Source organism: Cibotium barometz, chromosome 53, assembly GCF_041138505.1.
Source record: "Cibotium barometz isolate CiBa-2024 chromosome 53, ASM4113850v1, whole genome shotgun sequence".
Classification (NCBI taxonomy): domain Eukaryota; kingdom Viridiplantae; phylum Streptophyta; class Polypodiopsida; order Cyatheales; family Cibotiaceae; genus Cibotium; species Cibotium barometz.
The window spans coordinates 20,409,851-20,437,079 of NC_141098.1; the positions used below are offsets into that span (position 1 = coordinate 20,409,851).

The following is a 27,229-nucleotide window of genomic DNA, read 5'->3' on the forward strand; positions in this document are numbered from 1 at the left end:
GGCACCCGAGAGACGGAGGAGACCATTGGTGTGACCGGGCAATTATGGGCAGGCATGCCACTACATAAGCCCGACAATGTGGATTCGTATCCATAATCCCTCTACGGCTGGGTGGTGAACAAGAGCTCTCCTCTCCTCCCTCATCTTGGTGTCTTCCTGACGGTAGGCAATGCAACTCTCTCTCTCTCTCTCTCTCTCTCTCTCTCTCTCTCTCTCACACACACACACACACACACACACACACACACACACACACACACACACACATATTAATTTTTTAAAAAGAGAACATTTTGGAAAAATAAACCCCCCATCTCCCCCATCCTAAGTGGCAGCACTCATCCACCACTTAGGGTGAGGGAGGTGGTTTTTCTGAATTTTTATTTTCTTTTAAATATATATATTTTAAAAAATCACCCCTCTCTCTCTCTCTCTCTCTCTCTCTCTCTCTCTCTCTTTGTATAATAGAAGATATATTACCAAAATTACTTTACAAATGGCCACATAGCTCCCATGTGATGTACTAGCTTTCCCTCACTAATCACTTCGAACCACAGGTGTAGGTTGAAGTGCCCTCATCCAATATATAACTGTGTCATTCTCTCCACCAAATGAGCGGACCACAAGGAAGAGACTTGGCACAATGTACTAATCACTTTGAACCACAGGTGTAGCTCAGAGTACCCTCATCCAATATATAGCCTTGTCATTCTCCACCAAATGAGCTGACCACAAAGGAAGAGACTTGCCACAATAGCAGCCCTTTTATACGACCTATGTGAGTTGTAATACCCACTTTTTCATCAAATATAAAGGCATTCCTAGTTAACCAGATATGCCACAAACCTGTCCACCTAAAAAAATAAAAGAAAACTGAATTTTATGGATTATCTAGCCCATTCAGAATCTTGCCAAAAATCCAGTCTTTAACCTCTACGGGCCTACATGTCAACAAAATCCATATGCGAGAAAGTAAATCCCACACCTTCTTTGCAACCACCAGACATGAAATGAAAAGATGCAAGCATGTTTCCAAGCATGTAGTACAAAACACACAATTACCAGAAGCAATCCATTACTTTCGCAAATTGGTCCTCCAATGGTAGGCCTCCAACTAGCATGCACCATAGGAACACCTTCCCTTGATATGGAATCTTAGACCATCAGCCCTGTAATATTACTTCCTTCCACCAGGCCCTACTTTTCCTAATGTTCCATACCCTATTAGCCTTCTCAGAGTGATCCACCGCTTATCAGCCCTGTAATATTACTTCCTTCCACCAGGCCCTACTTTTCCTAATGTTCCATACCCTATAAGCCTTCTCAGAGTGATCCACCGCTTATCTTCCACCATCATATGGTCTCTCTCTCTCTCTCTCTCTCTCTCTCTCTCTCTCTCTCTCTCTCTCTCTCTCTCTCTCTCTCTCTCAAAAAGTAATTTAAAGAACACCACCCACCTCCCCTATCCCATGTTAGATATAACCTCTATGGAGATGCCCATTATTTTGTTTCAGAATATTTTATTTTGAATGCGCCTTTTATTAATATCATCTACCAGGATTAATGTGTTTAAGTAGTTGTGTGCATTGGTATGATATAGTCAGGATTAATGTGTTTGATCAGCTGTGTGCACTGACTAATATTATTTTAGATGTAGGAAATGATTGAGTAGCAAATTATGTGTTAATCAACTATGTGCGCTGGTAAGATATAGTTAAGATTAATGCGTTTAATCAGCTGTGTGCACTTACTAATATTATTTTGGATGTAAGTGATGATTGAGTGACAGAGTATGTGTTAATTGGCAGCTAGAACATGTATTAGACCACTATGAGATATTTTGGAAGACATGTGAATACCTCTTATAGTTTTATATTTTGGCATTAATATTTTTATGAGGCTAAGGCCTTATAAAAATATTTTTATGAGGCTAAGGCCTTATAAAAATATTTTTATGAGGCTAAGGCCTCAAACCTTTGTACATACCAATTAGTATTTTACACTTTTGGTAGGCCCAAGACTTTAAATTTGTAGCTTGTTATATTTTTATAGAGCTTTTATACTCAAAAACTCAGTGCTTTATTTTTGGAGTTATCTTTTTGAAAAGAAAGCTTTCTAATATATATAAATATGGGTGATGGTACAAGGACCATACTCATCCAGGGGAGATTCAATCCAATCTTGTATCGACAGTGATCTCTTTCTTATTTTCTAGCTCAATTTAAACTTTTTTAAGGTTGATGCTTTTAATTTGTACAAGTCTATGTTATGCTCTAATTTTTGTGCTTAAGAATTATAATTTCTTCTCCAAGTGTTATAAAGGTCCTGACAGTGGTATCAGAGCTTTGGGGACCACTCAAGGAGAAGTATTTTTGAAGAAAAATTCAAAAGCAAAATTACACAATTATTTAGAGCAAAGGCGGCCAATGATTTGATTTTTAGTAAAGACTAGAGCTTCAAATAAAGAAGGAATACTTGCACAGGAAGGCCAAAGAATTGGGACACTATAAGAAATTGATTGTGAACTGGAAGGGCATTAACAAATCAGTTTTAGCCATTGGTGGATAATACTTCTTCTTTAGCATCTTTTTTAAAACCTCTATCTAAAACCACAAAACCACTTTAAACACCACCTCTTGATTCCTTTATCCTCTCTAAAATCCAATTTTATGGATGGAGGGCTTCACTACCCCCAATAAGCCTATATTTTTCTAATTTCAAAATTTGAAGGGCTTCACTACCGAATAAACCTATATTGGACTGTGGAGGGGCTTCCATATTTTCTTTCAAGGATTTGTTTTTCAAAGAAAAATCTCTCCCTCTCTGTGTGCACTGTGCCTCTTTATTCTCTTTCCTTTTTTCTTTTTCCTCCTTCTCTCTCATTGTTGGGCATCCTCATCGATTCTCCTTGCTTTTCTCTCTTTGTTTTGACATGCTACCATGGTGGTGGCCGTCTAACTCTCATTGAAAAAGCTTTTAACTTTAATAATACTAAAGCTTTTCAAAAGCTTTGCTCTAGTAAAGCACTTCAAAGCTTACAAGCTTTACTATTAAATGCTTCAAAAATATTACAAAAGCTTTACATTATAAAGTTTACAAAAGGTTTACTTTCCAAAATAAATTTTTTAAAAAATAAAAAATTAGCCATATACCTCATAAAACCAAAGCCATAAGATCTCACAAATCGTATACCCTCTAAAGCTTACCAAGACCTATACATCTAAAAGGGCAAAGTTTCAAGTACATTCAACATCAAGGGCATCAAGTGGTTTTTAAAAGGTTTTATCAAAGGGGGTTAAATCAAGGGCTTTTCAAAGGTAATTTTGGGAATCAATAATTCTCATGCATTGGGCTTCTTCAACAACTCTTTCTTAAAGCTCACACCACTTGAAGTTCGGATTCTTGCTCCACAAAAATTAAGACAACATACAACTTCAACAAATTCAAAAAGGACCATAAGTACTACTCCTCATATATTGTTTTCTTGCTTATCTTAATTACTACCAAATTTGTACAATTTTATTTTTTCTTTCTCAATTTCTCATTATATCAAACCCCACAACCACCTTCTATTTTTGACCAACTTCTATCTTGATAAGATCAATTAAATGAAGAATGGACTAAGAGGATAGAATTAGAAGAACTAATCTCTAACACGAAACGATCTCGAAGTGTTGAATCTAACTCTAACATTAGATATACCATCAAAGAAACTTTCCATGAGTAAGAGCAACAAAAATGAAATAAAATAAGTCGTAAGGCTTTCACATTTTAGAATTTTGATGGTAAAAAGGATGGAAAAACAGTGTTATCATGGATTAGTCAACTTGATGATTATTTTTTTGGGGAAGAATTTTTTGAGAGAGAAGGTTAAGTGTGCTGCAAATCACTTGGTCGAAATTGCATCACTATGGTGGAATGCAGTCAAGCAAGGACGTGAAAGACCAAAAACTTGGAAGGAATTTCAAAAGCTCATTAAAAAGAATTTCTTGCTACCTTAATATAAAGCAAGAACACGTCAACAATGGAATATACTTCACTAACTTAACAAAGAGACGTATAGTTATATGTGGACAAATTTTATTAAGTTCTCATCCAACTCTAAGCTATATGTGGACAAATTTTGTTAAGTTCTCATCCACCAACTCTAAGCTATTGAATGAGTGAGATCAAAGGACCAAAAATCAAATTCATTGTTGAATTAAAGCTTACTCTTCGAGAGGAGATCCGTATGTTCCAACCTCATTCTCTTTCCACGGCAATCTCTTTGGCTTACAAGTGTTGTTTCCAACAACAGCAACAATTGTGGTGTTCACAACAGTAATAATAAAAAGGGTGATGATGCAAATAATAAACGAGTTCTTGTACCTCGAGTTATGATAGACTACGATTATCGACAAAAGTGATATATTACACCAGATTGCCTGGATAAGAAGAACTGCACGAGTCAACACGATTGATGGCAAAGAAGATGATGACTTCTTGAACATAAAGATCTTTCAAATGATCCAAGTATGCCTAAACCTATTAAAAAGCAAGCTTCACCTCATATGCTTCTAAAAATGAAAGGACAAATTAAGAAAAAGGAAATAAATTTATTGCATGATGATGGTATTATGCATGATTTTATTTTTGAAAAGCTTATGCATGCTCTTAAATTGAATGCTATTTCAAAAGTTCTTTTCAAGGAATAAAGTATAATTGCACTAAGAAAGTAAAAGATATAGTTTTATCTATTGCACCATCTTCTATAGTGCACCATCTTTTATAGTTTCATCTTTGCATTCATATGATGTCATTCTTGGAATGCCATGGAGACATGAGCATAATCCTCACATTGATTATGATTCTCATGACATATCGTTTGTATTCAATCATGAGAATATATGTTTGAAAGGATTACAAGAATCTAGTGGATGTGCACTCCTTAGCCATACCCAAGCTAAGTGTGCGCTTTTGCCGCACAGGTCGTAGCTGGGGACTTGCCGAACACCGTATGATGCGAGCCACGAATGGCTGCAAGCATACAACCAGGAAAGCAAGCTCAAATAGAATGCAAAAGGTGTGTCACTCACCGCTCAAACCGCCGCCTTGAAGGATTCCCGCGTCGCAGTGAAGAAGGAGCCGATGTCGCCGCTCTACCGCCTCTCCGCCGCCGTGCCGCTACACAGTGCTCGATCGCTCTCTCACTCTCTCTCTCTCTCTCTCTCTCTCTCTCTCTCACACGCAGGAGAAGGAAACCAAGGAGATAAGGCAAGAGCACTCTTGTATTCACAACACATGAGAATGAGGATTTTAAGGTTAGTGTTAGCAATGTGCAAGAACAAATTAGATTCTTATAATCTTAAAATGCAATTCAAGGTTTTTAAATCTTATACTTAGTCAATTTGCTAATCACTCTCAAGCCTTACATACAATTTTAGCTAATCCTTAGAGGAAGGGATTCTATACAATTTATATATGAGCTCAAAGGAACTTTTTTGGCATATGGCTCATAAAAAAGGTCCTATAAGGATCCCTAATTTTAAGGAATTAAGACTAATTTTATTGCCATTTAAGGAGATAAAGCTCATATATGTCTTCCTCTTGAAAGGGGAAGCGGTACTCATCTAGGCTTTGTATTTTGGTTGATGTTTTATGATTGGCATTATGAGGCTCAATCATCACAGCCGGTGATCTTGTAAGACATTCGATTTTTTTAAAAACGCCATGAAAGCTTAGGTTTTCACGTCGTGAACCGGACTCCACGGAATATTAAATTCATTTTTTTTTCGCGTGAAACCTTAGGTTTTCATGCCATGAAATGTTCAATGTTTCACGCTGTGAACTGGATTCCACGAAATATTAAATTCAATTTTTTTTCGCGTGAAATCCTAGGTTTTCACACTGGACTCCACGGAATATTAAATTTGATTTTTTTTCGCGTGAAACCTTAGGTTTTCATGCCAATCATGTCTGAACTTTCACGGCATAAACTTTCATGGCCGGAATTTCTTTCACGGCCAGAGGTCGATTTTTTTTTTGGGGGGGGGGGAGTCTAGTGGGAAATACGAATTTTCCTTTTTTTTGGGAGGGGGGAATATTTTTGAATTTAAATTGAAAGGGGTATGGGCATTTTCTCAAAAAAGTAAGTGGGAATAAAAAAAGTTAACTTTTTAATGACACCCCTTACACCCTTCATAAATGATCCCCAAAATCGACAATTTGACAACTCATGAGCATCTACTCATTGAATGCTCATTAGTCTTAATGAATTATGTAAAAAAAGTGATTAAGAATTAATCAAAGATTAATTCTTTCACTAATCTTTCTCTCTTTTACACTAATCAAGGACTCTAATTAACCATTAATCTCTAATTAATTCACACGATTGAGCACATCATTGGATAGAGCTAGGAAATGCTAATCTTTGTGTATCAACAATTGTGTAAATTAATCTAAAATAGAGGATTAAGTAGATCCTTAATTATGGTCTCCTCTCTTAAGGCAAATTTAAGCGAAGAGAGTCAAATTTCTCCAATTGAAAAAAAAAATTGATATGATTAGGTGTTTTGATGCATCTAGATACTCTCAAAACACTCAAAAATACCAATATTGACTACTCATATGATCCATTTAGACCCCAGTTAACATATTTTCTAAATTTTTAGCCTTTTGAACAAGATTAATCACCCTTAATGACAAAAACCAGTCCATTAAGAGAAATAAGTCAAATTTTTTTGATGGTTATAAGAAATTTTTGGAAAGACTAAGCTACTCCTAATGCTTGCTAACACTCTAATCCAAATAATTTCAACAAAAAACACACAATTAAACTATAATTAATGATCTTAGTTCTATGTTTAACACTCTAATCCAAATAATTTCAATAAAAAACACACAATTAAACTATAATTAATGATCTTAGTTCTATGTTTAACACTAAAGAGAGCTAACATTCACTAAAAATTACATTCTATTACATTGTTTGATGTAATGGATGCAAACTAAGCCTAATACAAACTATGTGCAAGCCCTAAGAACATGAAAAAGCACAAAAACAATAAATTAATCTAAAAATTAAGCAAAAAGCATTCTTTTCAAAAATAAAAAAGAGAGCTATTCTACACCAAATATCACACAAATCAAATCCACGTCTTTTTAATGGGAACCATTAATCAAGATAATAGGCAATGGTTTATGTGTAGATTAGAGGCAAAATGATGGAAAAAGCCAAGGGATGGCTCCCCGACCGCGACGCCAAAAATGTTATGGCTCCCCCTAACGCTCCTTGAAACACATCCAAATAGAGATTACCTGGTGAACCGCAACTGTCGTGAGGATCTTTCCAATGGTTGAGCTCATAACCCTTGATGTCTCCAAGCTCTACAACTCCTTGAGAAGCAATTCCACCGCATCTAGAGCGTTGTCACACCGCCGCGTTACACTACGGGTCCTTGTCCCTCTTCTCACCTCACTTCACTCACACACACTCACTAACATGCATTAGGGAGAGAGATTAGCAAGAGGATTAGCAAGAGCAAGACTCAATTGCACAATGGGAGAGTATGTTGTATTATGAGAGAAATTCACTTATATACATGGCCATAAGTGTTCACACTCACTTAAACTGTGGCCGGCCGGACACTTTAGGCTCATAAGAGGCCTAATGCTATTACAATGACTACTCTCACAATATATCCATGAAGTACGTCACTTATTAGGACTTCATCCTATCTTGCTGCCACACGCTCTTGAAGTGGGAATCACCATAAATACTCCGTCACACCATTACGGGCACTCGTCCAAGTTGTAGCTTTGGATCTGTTACTTCATATCTTGAATGTATGACCCTTTGGTGTATTTACTGTGACTCCTTGATGTAAGATAATTAATGGTGGTAGCTCTTGTTAATCCTAGAATAGGATTAACAATGTACCCTTTTTAGTTGTTTTCAAATTACTTTAAATTATATTCAAATCTCTTAAATTCTTTCCTCTCTGTAAATAATTACACAAGATAATATAATGTATTTGAGGGATTGCATAAAAGCCTTAGCTAGAAACCCTTCACTATAAATTAAAGGGGATGTAGATTTACTTGAATCCTTTATTTTTGAATTAATTTAATCTATGTACTATTCTAGAGACTTAAATGTGAGGTAGGACTAAGTATAAGTATTAAAGCTTCATATTAAATTACCTTAGGACTATAGGCTTTAGATTTTATACAAAATTAAATCTAAGGTTTAAAATTATCTTGAATCATTTAGTAAATTTGAATTAGGTTATGTTGCAAAGCATAGGAAAGTTTATTTTAGGAAGAGATAGGTTTTAATTATAGTCTAAGAAGTTGATCGTTAATTTACTACTTAGACTAAGGTTAAATTGTGAAGTTAACCTAGCTATAGAACTAGATTTAAATCAAATCTAGGCATAATTTTTCTTTTAGCCTATAGAGGGTATAATAAATCACTAGTAGGATTTAATTAGTTCCTAATCATATTTGGAAACCCCATAAATTAGGGCTAGGGTCTAGAATTATAGAGTAAAAAACTAAATAGTGGATTTGAGATTAAACCAAGATTGTTAAGGAAGTTTAGGGTTAATACATAAATTAACCCTTAGAGAATAAAAGTGCTATGTGCACTCTAAGTCATATACCAACATGAGCCCTAATTGTGCACATAAGGTGAAAAATAGCTTATTTGTATGATGGATGTATTTTTCTTAATATACTTTAGTATATAAGATTCTTAATAGATTTATAAAGGAATAAGATTATTGGATTATCACCTTACCTTTGACCTTAGAATATGATTTTCCCTCTCTAGAACCAGAAGTGGGCTTAAGAAGCCATAACTTTAAAATTTTAGGAAAAATGGATTAAGTAAAAATTTGGGACCCTTAGTTAACGCTTACATAAGGTATCTCTAGTTATTATAATAAAGAAGCCTTATGATCATAAAATCCAATAAGGGTCTAGTCATTTTTAGAAAGAGAGAGTTCCTCTAGTAATTAAATTTATCCCCATAAAAACCAGATGAAAGGTGGGTTTAACATCAAAGAAATAATTGTATAAAAGAGGTTAAACTTAGAAATAAAATGGATAAGAAAAAGGAATTATACCCTAGAGAGGCATAGTATTAATCTAGAGGAAGATAATGGAAACTAGAGAGAGATGGTCAAGTATTGATGATTACAGACTGTATTGATCTAAGGTCAAGGAAATAGCTTGAAATAAATGAATTATGGGAAGGAGAGAACTTAAATAAAAGTCTAAAAAGAGAAATTTTGAATACTTGCTAACCTGTAAATAATTTTTGACCTTAGAGATCGAGTGCTTTTAGTTTAAGAAAAAAATTGTTTCAATAAATTGAGAATTTTCTCAGTCACAAAAGATAAATAAAAGACCCTAAGAGATATGTGGCTTAAAGGAGAAAAGGATTAAGGAATTAGAACATTTATTTAAAGGCTTGAGTAGAGGTCAAATAGACTAGGGAGAGGAACTAGTTTGGAGATTCGATGGAGGACCAAGATTGTCTCATTGAAGCTTGCGATGGTTTATGCGTGTCACCATGGTTGCTTGATCATGCTTGATACTTGTTTGATATTGTTTGTTAAAATATTAGTTACTGTTAGAGCTTGTGAAGGTATCTCACAAACTAATTTGATGTCGGCAGATGTCATTCGAGTGGTGAGTCCTGTTTGATATTGTTTGTTAAAATATTGGTTACTGTGTGGAGCTTGTGAAGGTACCTCACAACCTAATTTGATGTCGGGCAAATGCCATCTGAGTGGTGAGTCCTATCATGAGATGTTTGAGGCCTTGATCCATCTCGACAGGGATGTGGGTGTGCTCCTAACATGCCTGATGTGAGGACAGAGGTGGTTGTAGTGTGTACTATGCCAGGTAGGTCTAGGTTGGATGCACATATTGGTCACAAAACTTTGGTGTGAATGTACCCTAGAGTGCTTTTGCCTTGGGAAGAATATGGCCATTAGAAGCGCCTCTTACCAATCTAGGATGCAAGACTTGTGGGCTCCCGTCAGACAGTAGCACAAGTTAGAGTGCTCGCGCTCAATGGTGCATACCTTTCTCGTTCGAGGAGCAGAGGTGTGGTGAAAAGAGACATTTCTCGATTTATGTGATATTAATTATATTATTATATTCCAAAGTTTACAGTATAATTTTCAATATGTATGTTTTTCAGTACTTTTTAATATATTATAGATTTAAGTTTAAAACTCAAAATAAATTTTTCCTGTGGAGTGTATACGTGAACTTTCTTTTCATTACTCTAATTATATGTATGAGTAATGAATTAGGAATATCAATTATGGGTGTGAGTTCATGCTGGCTCCATAGGCCCAGTGGTAGGGTGGCAAGGTAGACCCAGCTTGGATGGGGTCTAGGATGTGTCTATGGATCTCGTCAAAGTAGAAATTGGATAGACCATTGGGAAGAAGGTGGCAAGATGGGCCCGAATAAATAGGTGCTTTCCAAATGAAACCTAAATTCTATTTAAAAAAATTTAGAGAAATAGACAAAATTGGGAAATTAGACTCTAGGAATCGATCGAGTCAGCTCAGAGGAGTAGATGTTGTTTGCTTCAGGATCAAGGAGTCAGGCATTGGAGAGTGTTTTACGTATTATATGAAGCCACCAATCATCTCTTTCTTGTGAGAATCATGAAGGGACCCCTAGGAGGAGTCACATGCATTTCCTAGTATACGGTCTTTTTGATAGTTATGGGACATATGGTGCTAGTTAGCCAAACACTAGGTCAATGTGTATGACGTCCCTATAGCATTTATATGGTAGTGGTGTGAATGTAGGCTAATAATGGGTGGAGGTAATTTTTCTCTCTTTAGGAGGTTTTTTTCCTCGAGCATATATATGCACTCTTATGAGTGTGTAAGTGACCTTATAATGTCACTTTACTTATACTTTAGTCATTCTCATCAATCTACTTTTGAGTGTTGTGCTTCAATCTATCTCTTCTTGCTTACTACATCTATGTGTAAGTTGCTACATTGATCTCCACTCTAATAATTGGTATAGAGAAAGTTCTCTTGGCTCTCACCCCCTTGTCATCTTCTCCTCGAGTTGCTCTTTTGAGCGTCTCAGATTAAGCTATCCTCTTAGATGCAGAGGGTATACCACAGTGTGTGAGGTTATCTATAGTAATAGAGTTTTACGTGTCTCAGAGCATTTTGGGGCTCGTTTGCATGCTACAAGGTTGTCGTAGGCATCCCAGGGGAGTGTCAGTTTGAACTATTTTTGTTTAATTTTGGGTATTTCGACACGTGTCACTCATGCATTCGATCGTCATCATCATTGCCCACCACGTGCACTTAACGCCAATGTCATTATGCAACATCACATCTACTTAAGGTGGGATCCCTTTTGTTAAACCCTAAATCATCAAATTAAGCGTCAAGCACTCTGTAAACAACAATGTCTTTTGATCGATTTTCATCGTCTCGTTGATCTGCTCTCCGTTGCCTACACCATCTCATCCCTTTGTGGATGACATCTTGTTGACAAGTAAGTGTCCATTTCTCAATATACAATGTTTATTGACTTGCACCATGTCTTCTTCTTTCTTATGTGGACTTTTGGGCGAGTTTCCTTGATTATGAAGTCAATACAATGCGATATGGGGGTTTCAATGTGTTGGAACTCTTCCCATCGCGTTGTAGGGCATTGAACCCAAATATGTTGTTGTGTTTCATTGATTTTGAATGTAGCACAATGCAATTTACTAGTTTGAATATATTGTTTGTTTGCATATCGCATTGTACTTGGGCCAATTTTTCGTGTTTCAGTTTGCTTCATTGTTGATTCAATACAACATGATATGGAACATTCTACGTGTTGGATGTCCTCTTATCGTATTGTAGTGAATTTTATCGAATATGTTTTCATCACTTGAGCCTTTTTTGCGTGTCGGAGTTCCTTTGATTGTGAATGTAGTACACCATGATATGGGGGATTCAATGTGTTTGAAGTCCTCTTATCGCGTTATAGTGAGTTTTGTTAAAAATTTATCTTTAGTGGTCCTTTTAAGCCTATTTTTCGTGTTGGAGTTCTTCTGATTGTTAATGCAATACAACACGATATGGGGGATCCAATGTGTTTAAAGTCCTCTTATTGCGTTGTAGTGAGTTTTGTTTCAAAATTATCCTTAGTGGTCCTTTAAGCATATTTTGCATGTTGGAGGTCCTTTCATTGTTAATGCAGTACAACGCGATATGGGGGATTCAGTGTGGTTGAAGTCCTCTTATCACGTTGTAGTGAGTTTTATTCAAAAATTGTCCTTAGTGGTCCTTTAAGCCTATTTTGCGTGTTGGAGTTTCTTTGATTGTGAATGCAGTACAACGTGATATGGGGTATTCAGTGTGTAAAACGTCCCCTTATTGCGTTGTAGTGAGTTTTGTTCAAAATCTGTCCTTATTGTTCTTTTGAGCCGATTTTATGTGTTAATGTTTCTTTTAACACGAATTCAATACAATGCAATATGGGAGGGCCAATGTGTTGGAACTCTTTCTATCGCATTGTAGTCAATTCAATCCATTTTTTTGGGGGTTTTTTGTTTGAGGCTTTTTGGAGTGTTGTAGATTCTTCGATTGTGAATGCAATACAAGGCAATGTTTGGGTTGGAGTATGTTCGTTTTTTGCATATCGTGTTGTAGTGATATTTATCCAAAACTTTTCGTGCTTAGTCGTTTGAGCCATCTATCTAAATATTTTATAGATGGCACATACAAAGAAGACAGCGAGGGCCTCCTCATCTAAGGATCCCAAAATAGGGCAGAAAACTCAGAAAACTGGACCACAATGGAAGAATAATATTTCTAGCCTTCGCTCAATGAGGTCTCGAAGGTACAAGCAGCACAGCTCCATCTTATGTGACCTATGAAAGGTGCAGAGGCACATGTAGTGCGCCATTCCAAAGCTCCCATTCCAGTGCCTTGTTAGATCTATTTGTGAAAGGAACCACTATGATGTACATTGGCTCATTGAGCATTTCCAGGACAGCTATGTTCTAGCTGCCCATGTACATAGAGTAATAGTAATGTCAAAGGACATGTACTTGCTACTTTTTACGGCTTCTTAGGTTCAGATATGACAAGACCCTAGAGCTAGTGAGCCTCGCTAACACAAGGATGAAGGATATCCTGGAGATCCCCCCTTGAGGTAAGGATGTAGTACTGTCACTGAAGAGACTAAGGACAATCATTCGCGTGACACATGGCACAACGTTCAAAAGGCTAATGACAAAGCCAAAAATAGAGAGGCTAATACAGAGAGGATTAAAAGGGCAAGGAGAGAAGCGAAATTTAAAGATTTGAATAGTTTTAATGTCCAGGCTTTGAGTTATTTTTCTACCTCCTTCATTGTGAGGTTGCCGATTGTGAGACACTCTTCAATACTTCCCTTTCGAGCTGGAAGAGATTGAGGTGTTATCTAGAATGCACAAGGAGGTCAACGGCAGAGTTATGCAAGTTGTTTTAAGGTTTGTTATGTTCCATGCCCTAAACTTTAATTTAAAGTGTTATTCTTTCTCAAAGTAATGCGATGTTAATTATCTGTGTGCAAATTGGTTTTATTAAATCTGTCCACGGGATGGGTATATATTTTGGATTCTCTTATATCCCCGCTTCTAGTATCAGAGAAAGTTCCCTACGTGGATATATGTCCATGGTTTAGGCACGTAGATTTGGACCATGCTCAGATCTTTGTAATGGCCTACCATGAAGTGTAAGTGTCATGTGACCTAAATTGGACTTTTGGTATTTTGACATAGATACTAGGTTTACCGTCTTATACTGTTTATTGACTTTTGTAGTGGAAACTGGAGTTTGATTATTGTAGATATTGAGGCGAAGAGATGCTATCTTCCCAATTCAGCTGTAGGATTTCATGGCAACATGAGGCAGTAAGTCCACACGATCATTTTTTATATTACTGAGAGAGAGAGAGAGAGAGAGAGAGAGAGAGAGAGAGAGAGAGAGAGAGAGAGAGAGAGAGAGAGAGAGAGAGAGTATATTGACAATTGAAAAATGATATGCAGGTCTACTAGAAAGTTAATAGCTAGTATTGAGGCCCTTACCCAAGAGGAGATTTTAGATTCAATGGAGATCATTAGATGCAGAGTCCCAGAGCAATAGGATGGCTTTAGCTGTGGTTGGAAAGTGTGCTAAATGCCATGTTGTTGCTGCATGCAATGTTGGCATTGCCCTTAGAAAATGTAAGCATGCACTTCTTCTGCTAATGATATGTCCCTCAGTTTGTATGTGTAGAATCTACGACTATCGGATTATACAGATTTGGATGTACGACTATATAGGGCCACAACAATTGAGACTCTAATTAACAATATTGGGCAATGAGATCCTGATATGCCATATGCATTTGTGCCTCCTCCACAACGGCCAAGACCAATGCCACCGCCCGAACAGTATCCACAAACGCCAAACTGAGAGGGAGTGGATCCACCTTGGAGATTCATCGTCCCCTCAGAGGGGCAAGCACAACAAGAGCACTCCCCCGCACATCAAGAGCAAACTTCCCCTACCCAATGATAATATTATGCGTCAGTCTATTCACTTTTGATGTAATGTGTAAATTCTTTGTATTAACTACTCTCGACATGTTCAAAATTTTGTCATGCCAAATTTTAACAAGGCATTTTTGTATCTCTATGTTGTAATGATGATCTCTAACAGAGCTCGCTTTATGATAATGTCTTTACATTAAATGTTCCTTTCGTTCTCTACGGCTCCGAATTCCAGCTATACTAAGTTTGCGTTGTTAAAATTTCAGTAAACACGACTATGAGACATAGATATGGAAAAGGGTTCCATATTCGAGCTAAAAAGAACTTCTATATTGCATGTCTCAGTACAACGCGATTTACATTGGACGTTGGCAAGGGAAAGCCTTATATCGTGTTGTACTGAGTTGCACTATACAAGGTCTATATTGCACTAATATAGGCTTATATCGTGTTGTACTGACTTGCACTATACAAGGTCTATATTGCACTAATATGGGCTTATATGTAGAATTCAAAGTAACGTATGTAAATAATAGCCTATTATGACTTAATGTTGAAATCTAGACGTTTTTAAGGTAGATGAGCAGGGATGCCCAAGACGTGTGGTTGCCATAAAAAGAAAAAAATGCAAAAAGAAGTAACATTTATACAACATCATGTAGACCAAAGATAACTCTTGAAATTTTATTACAGATGGAAAGTTTACAATCTCAAGGTTTCCACAACCTCTAGGATATGTGGTTTGATACAAACAGAGCAGGTTTTGGAAGCTTCACTCCTGCTTCCGATTTTCCTATTATCTAACTTAAAATAGAAATCCCTTGATACGTCACTACACATCAATTGGATCTCTTGTCGAAGAAAGGCCACTGGCCAATGGCTTTCTAGATTGACCACTAACGGGTCTTGACCTTGTAATTGGATGACAACATCGATGATGGAAGAGTGTGTTAAATCATGCATGTCTTGATCCAAGCTTTACTAAATTCCTCTCCATAGTCACCATCTTCTATAACAAAATTGCATGCATAATGTTTGCCTCCCAATGAAATACTTGGTCATAAAAACAATCAATGCTTAACAGTAACGGATGTCACCCTAACAGAATTTGCTACAAACACAAACAAACTTTATGTTTTGATTTCACCTGAGTGTAACATCTGGTATTATTACTTTACATTCCATGGCATCTTCTACAACCCAAGAGGCACAAAGAGAGAGACCAGCAATCCCTAAGGGGATTGATGAATACCCAAATACTGAAGAGGAGATAAGAAAGCTTGAAGAAGCTATAGGGCCCAAGTGGAAGAGTGCCGACTTCATGAAGCCAAATTAAGGGCTAACTGGGCCAGGGATACAATGTATCCAAGAAACGAGCCGATAAGGGAAAGAAAATTGGATGTGCCTACAAAAGAAAGGGGTTATGCCTAGAGTATGCCTATTAGTGGCTCTACTGCTAGCTTTGTTAGAAAGGTTGCTTGCTTGATGCTGCTGCAGACTTTGATCTAGTGTGTATAATAATGGCTGCATAGGTATTGATGGTATTAGGGTGCTCAAACAGGATAAGCTTTGTTGGAGGTGTTGTGCTCGTATGACAAACAAATTTACCTACTTTGCTGCATGATGCTACTTTGCATCAGGTGCTTGCCACCATTGACCTTAATTTGGAGTTGGAGATGCTATGATTCTCTGGTCATGCCTACAACAGGTCTAATAAGTGATTTTATAGATGGTTTGTTTGCATACTTTGTACATGTATGCTTCATGATTTGACTGGTCACATGCACTACAGTATGGGTTATGTTTAATGTTGGTATACTTGATTTAGCTAAGGAACTTAACTAGGCTTGATATTTGCACTTATAGCGAGTTAATCTACTAGGCATTAGTGGGATATTATTATCCTAGATTTGGACTCTCATTTTTTGGTTTTATAGCTGGTTCATTTCTGTGGCTTGCTACTTGACTTGGGACTACAAAGCCTTATTTGGCTAATTCCTAAATATATTGGGAGGGAATAAGTTGGTTAACCTATAGATTGTTGGTTGAGTGATTTAAGTGTTGATTTGGGGAGCTTGATCTTTAACTTGCTGACCATAGTGGGTTGACACACTAAAATGTTATAACAATTTCAAATTGGCTTTTTTTCTTTAAACCTCAAATGGAGCTCAAATGTAAGGGTGGTAAGGTCCACTGACACCTGCAAAACGCATACAGGCTAACGATGTGGTTTGTCTATTTGTATGGATGTAGGTACCTTCCCTCTCTTGGGTGAAAGTTGAAAAGGCCAATATTGTTGGAGTAAGACAGTGACTATCCCTTTTCTCTTTTTGATGCAACATGTCATCAACTATTGTTTAGTTGTACATGAGTCAGCTTTGTACTCGATTCTTGTATTCCATTTATGACAACAAAATGGTTGGGTGTTCTAAATATTTTGTATTCATTTGTCTTTATTGTATATAAGCAAGGTTAGCTACACACACACACACACACACACACACACATGTATATATGTATATACATATATACACATATGTATATATGTAGATAAAGAGAGGTAGATGGAGATAAAGAGAAGAGAGAGAGAGAGAGAGAGAGAGAGAGAGAGAGAGAGAGAGAGAGAGAGAGAGAGAGAGAGAGAGAGAGAGATGAGAAGAATGCGGGGGATAAGATGACCGTAAGCTCCTTGAAAATAAACACACACACACACACACACACACACACACACACACACACAAGAGAGATGGATGGGTGCATTTTTCTTATATATTCTCTTCTCTTTTCTAAAACATGAATTCTAGTTTATGAATAAGGCTCCCCAATGTTTTTTTTGGTGTATTTAATTAATTTTCTTTGTTTTAATGAGGACATGCGTTGGACATTGGATTTATGTCCTAAGGTTCATGATATTCGCTTTTGGACACGTGTCATTGTGTGAGTTTATTGCATGCATGCTTCCTTCTTTGTCCGAGTTTATTGCATGCACGCTTCCTTCTTTGTTTGTTCTTCTGGAATGCTAGTGCTGCGGGCATCGCCTACATCCGCCGCCTGCCTCTGGAGGTCATTCGTGGGCGGCCGTTTATGTGTTCTCCACGTTGGTACTGATGCCAGGCACGTTGTTCATGGCATCCTTTGGTCGTCCGTGTTTTTGGCAAGTTATGGTGCTTCTTCCTATTTAATTAACAATGTCGTCATCTTTTTCCTATATGTACGTCTTTTGTTATTGCTGTTTGCTATCACAGTTGCTCTCGTTCATTGAAATGGCTCCTAAAAGGAAAGCCATGAATGATATCACAAATTTTATGCGTGTTGATCGCTGTCCTTCTACTTCCACTTGTCTCATGAAGGGGACCGCTCCACGTTCGTCGATACCCTTGTGACAACTGCCGGTGTTTCTTCTCGTTGTTTTGATGAAGGTGCTCCCTGCATGCATAATCCGCCACCACGATTAGCACAAACTTAATATTGCCCTACGGTATCTACTGTGCCCAGAGAGGTCGCGGTGGTGCCCTACATCACGAATCCACCGGATGGCCCTTCCACAATGCGTAATCTCCATGCCGTCAACAAGCAAAGAGCAAGGTCCTCCGGTGTGTAAAGCTGTTTGTTGAAACTTTCTTTCTGAATACTACTTGCTAAATGTCATTTCAGCTTCGTTAATGAGCCTTATTTCTCTTATGCATGCAGGATAATGAATAAATGTCCATTTCTTTCATAATGAAAAAAAGCTTGAAGCATGCACATGCAGTGGTTTGCATCTGTCAATTAATAATATTTGCTCTTGATTTCCTATAAAAACTTTCTTTCTGAATACTACTTGCTAAATGTCATTTCAGCTTCGTTAATGAGCCTTATTTCTCTTATGCATGCAAGAAAATGAATAAATGTCCATTTCTTTCATAATGAAAAAAAGCTTGAAGCATGCACATGTAGTGGTTCGCATCTGTTAATTAATAATATTTGCTCTTGATTTCCTATAAAAACCGTCTGCATTCGTAAATAAATCTTATGTTTATTTGATTTTCTGCGCATGGTCCACTAATAAGAGTCCCCAACGTTTTCTTTGGTGCATTCATATGTATGCTTGCCTGTTTGTTCTTCTCGCATTTGTTTATGACCAAAAAACAAGGCTCCCCAACATTTTCTTTGGATATAACACTGTCGAGATTATTGCTTTGAATGTAGTATGCAAAATAATATATTATTTAAAAATGATATTTTCCCACACTACAGGATCGACATACTCTGATAAGAAAGGCAAGAAGCTAACAACCGACAAAAATGTCGACTCCAAACCGTCGGTTCACAAAATACCCAAATTCACATCTGAGAAAAAAATTAGGCTATTTGAGGTGTCTGACACTATAGGTATCAGGAATGGAGATATTAAATTGTCTTCATGGGAGCCATTAGAATGGAGTGCTTAAAAAGGTCTCTTCACATTAGAGAAAGGGGGCACGTTAAATCACTTGCACTTTCAAATGGTTGTTAGTTTAATGGCACCATCATTGATTAGCATAGAAAAAACCATAAGAGATACATGGGTTGGGATTTGTTTAAGCCAGAAGGTGCCTTGGTGATGTGTAGAGGCCTTAGACAGATTAAGATGCATACATTAGAAGGGATGATAGGATATTGTATGAACGATTTGCACAAACCGCACTTTAAATTTTTCTCACACAATATTTCGAGTGAAGAGATAACTCGACTATGCAGCTGTATGCTTTATACGGATAAGCAGACTTAAAAAATAAAGTTTGCCTCTCTCACCTGTAAACTTGTTTGAGAGAGCCTATGTATATATGGACAACTATATAGCTAATAAGCTTAAAGCCTCATTGCAAACCACTTTTCTGAAGATGGTGTGTACATGTAAGTACTATCCGGCTGCTTCATGGATCATTCCCAAAACTGGTTCGGGCATGAGCAGACGAAGATCAACCCGCTGTTTGGGCATGAGCAGACGAAGATCAACCACTGTTTGGAAACTAGTGTATCGACATCGAAGAAATATTCTTCTCCAAAGAACTTGCTAGAAAATACTTCAACCAAATGAATCCAGAACCTCGTGCTCAACATGAAGATGATGACAGTGACAATCCTGAAGAAGACAAGCATGTGAATGGCAATGACATGGGAACTCGTGCAACCCGATAGTCATTGATGACGATGTGCTAGAGCAGTCACATCAGAGCTACAACACTTCATTTCTATCCGTGTGGGAAAGAACCAAAAACTTCAAAAGGGTCTATTGTGGAAGGGCATACTTTTGTGCCTTTGTCTGATGCAATATGTAAATATGTAGGCTTCAATGAGGAAGATGGTATGTCATACTCAGTATTAAATAGTATGAAGATTCATTTTTTTTTCTCGAGTTCAAAATCTAGGACATTTTGGCCCTCAAATTGCAGCGGTGGGGTATTATTAGCAGGGTGGGCTTGGGGCGCGGCAACTTCGGACCACTACGAGGAAATCAGCGAAGCAAATAATTCAAAAACCAGCGTCTGTTACAACTCTAGCCTGAGCGGGAGATCTATGCAGCGCACGACCTCATGGTTGTGATGCTCTAGAATATAAGGGGATGCATATATAGCATAACCAACATAACAGGATATGTTCACATGGTTGTAATGTGGCGGAGAGCATTACGGGGGATACAACCATCATAACGGTTAGCACCGGTTTTAATATGGATGTCATGTGCTAGAGCGTATGATCAACATAACAGGATCAGGATGTATGCTAGATTGTAAGGGAAATGTACACAGATCATAACCATCATGGACGTATATACCTTTTGATGTGCTAGGGGCATTTATGCCGATCACTGTCACTGCTTTGAATATGGTTGCCATGTGCTGGAGTGTATGTATGTCGTAATCACCATAACAGGATGTGCTGGCAATTGTAGGCAGACAACCGTCCTTTCCTGGCATGCCACACATGGTTTGCAACCACCTTAGATGAGAACATTCTTCTATAGGGGACCGAATGGCTGAGAGGAATTCAGTTATTATCTTCATCAGCATACTGCAGAAATGCAGAAAATGCAAGGATTTAGGGCGTGCCAAGCGTGCACATGCGCACATCTGCGAGAACGAGATGGAATCTCATCCAGTTGTTGGGAACTACATTGTGCCAATGTTTATAGAATGTGGTAGTGTGCTTGATGCTCATGAGGTTTTCAACAGGTTGGTTCATCGAAATGTGCACTCTTGGACTTCTCTCATACTGGGTTATATACACACTGGGCAACCACAGCATGCTATCAAGTTATATGAGAGAATGCAGGAAGAGAGTGTACAACCTAGCAGTTATACACTGGTGGCCCTTTTGAAAGCTTGTACTAGGCTAAACGACATTGAAAAAGGGCAAGAGATCCACAGTCAGACCATACAAAAGGGGTTTGAAACTGATCTTTTGGTTGGCAACACATTAACCGACATGTATGCCAAGTGCGGCACACCTTCAGAAGCACAAAAGGTTTTTGAGAAGCTGCTGGAGCGAGATGTTGTGTTATGGAATGCACTTGTTTCAGGATATGTAAACCATGGACCTGGCCAGGAAGCACTGAAATGTTTTGAACAGATGCAGTTAGAAGGCATCTCTCCAAATGCTATCACGTATGTTTGTGTGCTGAAAGCTTGTGGGAGCATAGGAGCTATATTGTGGGGCCAAGAACTGCACACACACATTGCACAGAAAGGATTTGAAATGGATCCATTTGTTGGAAACACCTTGGTTGACATGTATGCCAAATGTGGTTTACTTTTAGAGGCACGGGAAGTCTTTGGCAAGCTCTCGGTTCGGAATGTCGTGTCATGGACTGCTCTTATGGCAGGATATGTTGAACATCAAAAGGGAGAAGAAGCGCTGGAGCTTTACGAACAGATGAAATTGGTGGATGTCTCTCCAAATGTGGTCACATTTGCTTGCATTTAAGCTTGTGGTACCCTAGGAGCTATAGATAAGGGACGACAAATGCATGCAGATATTACACGAAAGAGTCATGATAAAGAGTACTTCATTGGCAACTCTTTGGTGGACATGTATGTTAAGTGTGGCACACTTTTAGAGGCCCATAAAGTTTTTGACAAGCTTCTAGTTCGAAATCTTGTTTCTTGGAACACACTTATAGCAGGACTTGTGGAGCACGGGCATGGTAAGGAAGCGGTAAATTGCTTTGAGCATATGCAAGGGGGTGGTGTTTCTCCAGATACTGTAACATTTGTATGTGTCCTGAAAGCTTGTAGCAATGCAAAAGACCTAGACAAAGGTCGAGACATGCACATGGATATCACACAAAAGGGACTTGAGATAGACAGTCTTGTTGGCAGCACTCTGGTTGATATGTATGCAAAGTGTGGCACACTTTTAGAGGCACGGGAGGTCTTTCACAAGATGCCAGATAAAAATGTTGTGGCATGGAATGCTCTCATTTCGGGATATGCAGAGCATGGGCTTGGCCAGGAATGTTTAGATTGTTTCGAAAAATTGCGGTCAGAGGATGTTTATCCAAGTGGTGTCACATTTGTTTGCATTTTGAAAGTGTGTGGCAGCAGAAGAATCCTAGGGAAGGGTCAAGAAATACATACTAATATTGTACAAAGTGGGTGTGACATGGACTCTTTTGTTGGCAACACTTTGGTTGACATGTATGCAAGATGTGGGTCACTGTTGGAGGCTCAAGAAGTTTTCGAGAAACTGTTTTTTCGGGATCTTGTGTCGTGGAATGCTCTGATTGCAGGATATGCTGAACACGGACCTGATCAGGAAGCTGTAAATTGTTATGAATGCATGCAGCTGGGAGGGGTGTGTGAAGATGCTGTCACTTTTGTTTCGATCTTGAAAGCATGTGGCAGCATTGGAGCAGTAGACACAGTTAGAGACATACACATTAAGATTGTACAAAAGGGATTTGAAAAAGATGTTTTCCTGGGTGGCACCTTGATTGATGTGTATGCCAAATGTGGCTCACTTGCCGAAGCAAAGGAAGTGTTTGACAAGATGCCAGTTCAAAATGTTGTGTTGTGGAATGCAATGATAAGTGGATATGGCATGAATCATGAGGGTCACATGGCTGTCAAGGTTTTTGAAGCTATGAAAGATCAGGGTATGAAGCCAGATGCCATTACATTTATATGCCTTCTTACTGCATGTAGTCGTGCCAGCCTTGTAGGAAAGGGGCAGGAGTTTTTGAAGGCGATGACAGAAGAATACGGCATTGTACTGACGTCGGATCATTTTGCTTCCATTGTCGATCTTCTTGCAAGATCGGGTCATTTAAATGAGGCAGAAAAATTTCTTGAAACTATACCACGCTCTCCATCTAAAGATACATGGACAGCTTTGCTTAATTCCTGCAAAACTCATGTGGAGGCAGGTATAGGGGCGAGATGCTTTCAGCAACTTGTCCAGATGAAACCAGATTGTGCTTCTTGCTATGTGCTTATGGCCAACATTCATGCTAGTGAAGGCAAGTGGGTTGATGCAAGGGCTGAGTCCTTGGTAAGTAACAACCAAAGCAAGGAACTTCTCACCACCCTAGAACTCTCAAGTTCATGTGCGGAGGGGGAAGGACATGTGCCCAATCTAGAAATGGCCTTGGAAATGTGTCATGGTGAACAGAAAGAAATTGCATCATGTGCACTTGGAGATAAATTAGCCACGGCATCTGGGTTCTTTGAGATGCCACAAGAACAGTTTCCATGTGTGAATGCGTGCACTGCTACCCAATTTGATAAACCAAATATTCACTTCAAGACATTTACATTGCCGGTTCTAAGGCTAATTTGTGATTTAAAAGTATGTGCTCATTATTATTATTATCATATTTATTATTTCCTTGAGTAGATTCACCTATAGTCACGATTGTAAGTACTTTCCCGGAGGTGGTATTCTTGTCCACCCAAAGGTGGTTTTGAACTTATTGCCATGGCCACGTCCAACTCTCTCATTCTCCTTTGCACTCTCTCATATGTTTACTATTTATGCTTCCGCCTGTGTTGTCTCCTTCATGGTATCATTCGCTTAGGTCCAGGCTGCTCCAAGCTCTGCAAATCTGCCCACTGTCACATCTTTGCCTTGCGTTTTCTGCCCTATCTCCTCCTAGCTGAAGATCAACCCCAAACAATGGCTGCGTTTTCATACATTGCTGCGTTTTCTGGTCCAGCCAGCCCGTCTTGCTGCCGGCTAGTTTGTTGGCTGCGTTTTCACCTACAGAGGCAAGCCGGCCTGGTTTTCTGGCTGCGTTTTGTTCTACAAAGGCAAGCGTTGGAGTTTTGGCTGCAAATTCTGCTCCGGCATCAGATTTGGTGAGCTCTTGCCAGACAAGTGGCTGTACATTTTCTTCTTCCTACACGAGTCCTTGCCCTTCTGGTAGGAGGTTCCCGGTGGTTTCTTGGACTGTTTTGCTGTTGTCCAGCCTCCTCCTCTCTCAGGTTTGAGAGGGGGCTGATTGTTCTTGGTGTCTCGCTTTGTTGGAAAGCATTTGAGAGTAGTGTTTGAGAGCTGAGATTTGTTCTTTGTTGCTGTGGATGTGGCTCCCCCTTGTACGAACAAGGATGACAAGTTAAAAGGACCCAACTATGCTCATTGGAAGCTTCAGATGCGGATCTGGCTCATCCACAAGGGTTTGTGGGACATTGTTTAGGGCAGTGAAAGGAAGCCTAAGCGTCCTCAAAACTCTAGGCGGTGGACTCAAGATTAGGAGGATGAATTTGCTATGGAATTGCAAGACTAGGAGAATCGGGATTCGAAGGCGCATTCTGTGCTTGTGCGGACCATCATCGAGGAGGTCTCACCGGCAGTGCAAACTCTCACCAGTGCTCATCAGGTATGGTCACAATTGGAGGATCTCTTTGCACGAGATTCATCGATGAGGACAGTTACCTTGCAGGGGAAGCTCTACGGCTTGTTATTAAAGTCTTTTCTCATGAAGGCCAAGGTTATCCATGACCAGTTACTGGCTATGGGTGTTGCTTTGTGTTCTTCTCAGCTGGTTGCTCTTATCCTCACTAAGCTTCCTTTGGACTATGATGTGATTTCTTGATTTTTGTGGTACCAGGTCACATCCACTCAGTTGGATTTTGATAATCTTAGCTCCCTACTTTTGGAGGTGTCTGTTCTCATCTCACAGGGTAAATTGAAGGTGTTAGTCAACAATTCTGACGAGGCACTTTCCTCAGTTTAGAAGAAAGGTCGGAGTCGCTGCTTTACTTATGGAAAAAGAGGTGGTTTGTCCAAAGATTGTTTGTCTAAGAAGAAGGACAAGACCAAGGGCAAGGCTTCATCTCAGAGAAAAGTCAAAGACACGACACATGATAGTGATATAGATTCTAGTACCACTTCTAGGGCTCCTAGGGCGCTTCCGGCTTAGGAGACCCCCGATGGTGTGCTTCTCTAGTACACATGCAGTTTCCTCCCATGTGCTTCCAGCTAGAAGAGGCTTGTGGGTGCGAGAAGGACCTGATTGCAGTTCCACTTATTGGTGCATGGGGACCGTGATTCAGAGTTTCAAGCATTAGACATCTGGCATGGCATGGTTATCTTTGGTACAGTAGAGATTATGAACGGATCTGTTCCAAGTTTATTTTTCGAGGCTTTTGGGACGTGATGTGTTCCGTCCACGGATGGGGATTATGGGCGCGGTGTGTCCAGCAGCTCATCATCTATTTTTGGAGTTCATTGCACACTTGTGTGGAAATTCGTGGCCAAGCAAAGTGCCTTGCTGTTCGTGGGTGGTGGCATCTTGTTTCAAGAAAACAGGTTGGTGGGTGGCAGGTGCTCTCTCCGAGGTGATTTCAGTATTCGTGGTGCTGGAGGGTCCATGGTTGTATCTTCATCGACTTATCTTCTTCCCGACTCTTGCACACTATGAGTTACAGAGGGGGTGTTAGAATTGTGCATCTCATTGTTTTGGGGCTTTACCATTTATCTGGCATTTTATTATATTTCTCTTATTTATTTGTCCTGTGAGCAGTCGGCCAGCCCTAGAGGCAGTCGGCCAGCTCACTCATGCACTATATAAGGAGTTTCCCATTATTCACTCCTTCATCCATTTTCCTTTGCACATAGTTCAACACTCAGTTGTTGGCCATTGCCATTGTAAAGCTTTATTGATGTTATAAAAGGTGATCTTGTCCAACTCTCTCATTCATATGTTTACTGTGTATGCTTCCGCGCGCCTATGTTATCTCCTTCAATATTGGCAGGGACGTGACAGAACCCGAAGCTACTTTCAAGATGCAGTTTGTGAGGTGAAAAGAAGCAACCGGGAAACTCGTGCAAAGCATATTACAAAATGGCAAGACTAAGCAAACAAGTAAACGGCGATGACAAGCAATGTGACACGGACTGGCGGAAGAACCGCGATAGGTGACCGTGAGAGGTAGACTACTGCAAGTGGTGACTTTTGGGATGAAAGGTGAAGATGGGGAACAAAATGGAGGCTATGCCAACAGTTTCAAGGAGCCTGGAATGGGACAGGTGCATTGCTGATGCTAAGCAACTCTGTGCGGTGGAATGGGACGTCAGCATGGGGCATGGTTCTGGTGCTTTTTGTGCGAAGCAATGATAGTTGGTTGGTATCTAGAGTCTTGGCAGCAGAAGTGAATAGTGTTTGGGTGATATGGTTTGGTCCTAGTTGTGTAAGGGCTTGAGGTGGTTAGGTTACCCAGATGGTCGCTATAGTTTGAAGTCAAAAAGCAGGGACGTGTGGATAGACCATGTGCCTGCTAGAAAGGGAGGCTGATTATATTGATGAGGGGAGTGATCCAGAAGGAATGGAGGCGTCGAAAAAGGGGAAGGAGAATGGCGAAAACGAAGGCATCGGACGGACGATCTGTTTTTCAGGAAGGAAGGTAGGAAATGTTCATCGCTTTTTGTTTTGTAAAAGAGGAGTTTTTGTTAGCAAAGTGAGTGGTGTGTGGGGGTGCGAGAGGAGAAGAAGGAATGTAGGGAGAACTACACAGTGGTGCAGACATTCAGTGGGAGAAGGTTGAAGAACTCAGAACAATGTGAGTAGGAGTGGGTTAGATCAAAGCAGACAGAATGCATGTGTGTCAGAGGATCAGTTAAGGGTTGCAGGAGTCGGCCTAGGATCTCTGTTTGCATCTTTGTAGGAACTTGGTGTTACCAAGGGTTTTTCTCAACTGCAGTTGGTGTGTGAAGAAGAAGACATGGTTTGTGTTTAAAGAAGACCTACAGGGGGCGTCTGCAGAATTCAACAAAGAGGTTTGAAGCTTTGGAGGTTCTCCCAATTTTTATGTTTTCTTCTCTTGTTTGAGCTTAGGGTCTCAAGGTTGTTGAGACTGTTTTTTGATCTTATCTATATGCAAAATATAAAGTGTTTGGGGTCTGAACATGTTGTGAATGGATGCTTGAGTTTGGGGTTTGGTGTTTTGATTATAATTGTTGAGAAGATCAACCGTGAGGAATGACGAAGTTCGTGTTGAGAGCTGATTGATTGGGAACAGAGTCATTTGAGGGTAAGCTATGTTCAGGTAGTCATTTGAATGTTAGGATGAGTCAATTGAAGAAGTAGAAGAGTTGAATTCATATGTTTGGGTTGAGAGGAAGCCATATAAGGTCAAGTCAGACAATCAGAGGTCTGTTAGAATCAGTCAGATAGCAGCTGAGAGTCACTTTATCAGACAGGGTCAGCAGAGTATTAGAGGGAGT

The 27,229-nt window shown here is 39.2% G+C and overlaps 1 protein-coding gene and 1 pseudogene across 1 annotated transcript; both read left to right on the forward strand.

Annotated features, from left to right (window-relative positions):
* The first annotated feature begins 20,539 nt into the window (after window positions 1-20,539).
* Window positions 20,540-21,490, forward strand: LOC147608384 (pentatricopeptide repeat-containing protein At2g33680 pseudogene; annotated as a pseudogene).
* Window positions 21,491-21,520: 30 nt separating this feature from the next.
* Window positions 21,521-26,906, forward strand: LOC147608385 (pentatricopeptide repeat-containing protein At2g13600-like). Its single transcript, XM_086789227.1, has one exon. It carries the CDS (start codon window positions 21,530-21,532, stop codon window positions 23,399-23,401), a length of 1,872 nt encoding a protein of 623 aa, XP_086645353.1. The 5' UTR covers window positions 21,521-21,529; the 3' UTR covers window positions 23,402-26,906.
* Window positions 26,907-27,229: the final 323 nt, after the last annotated feature.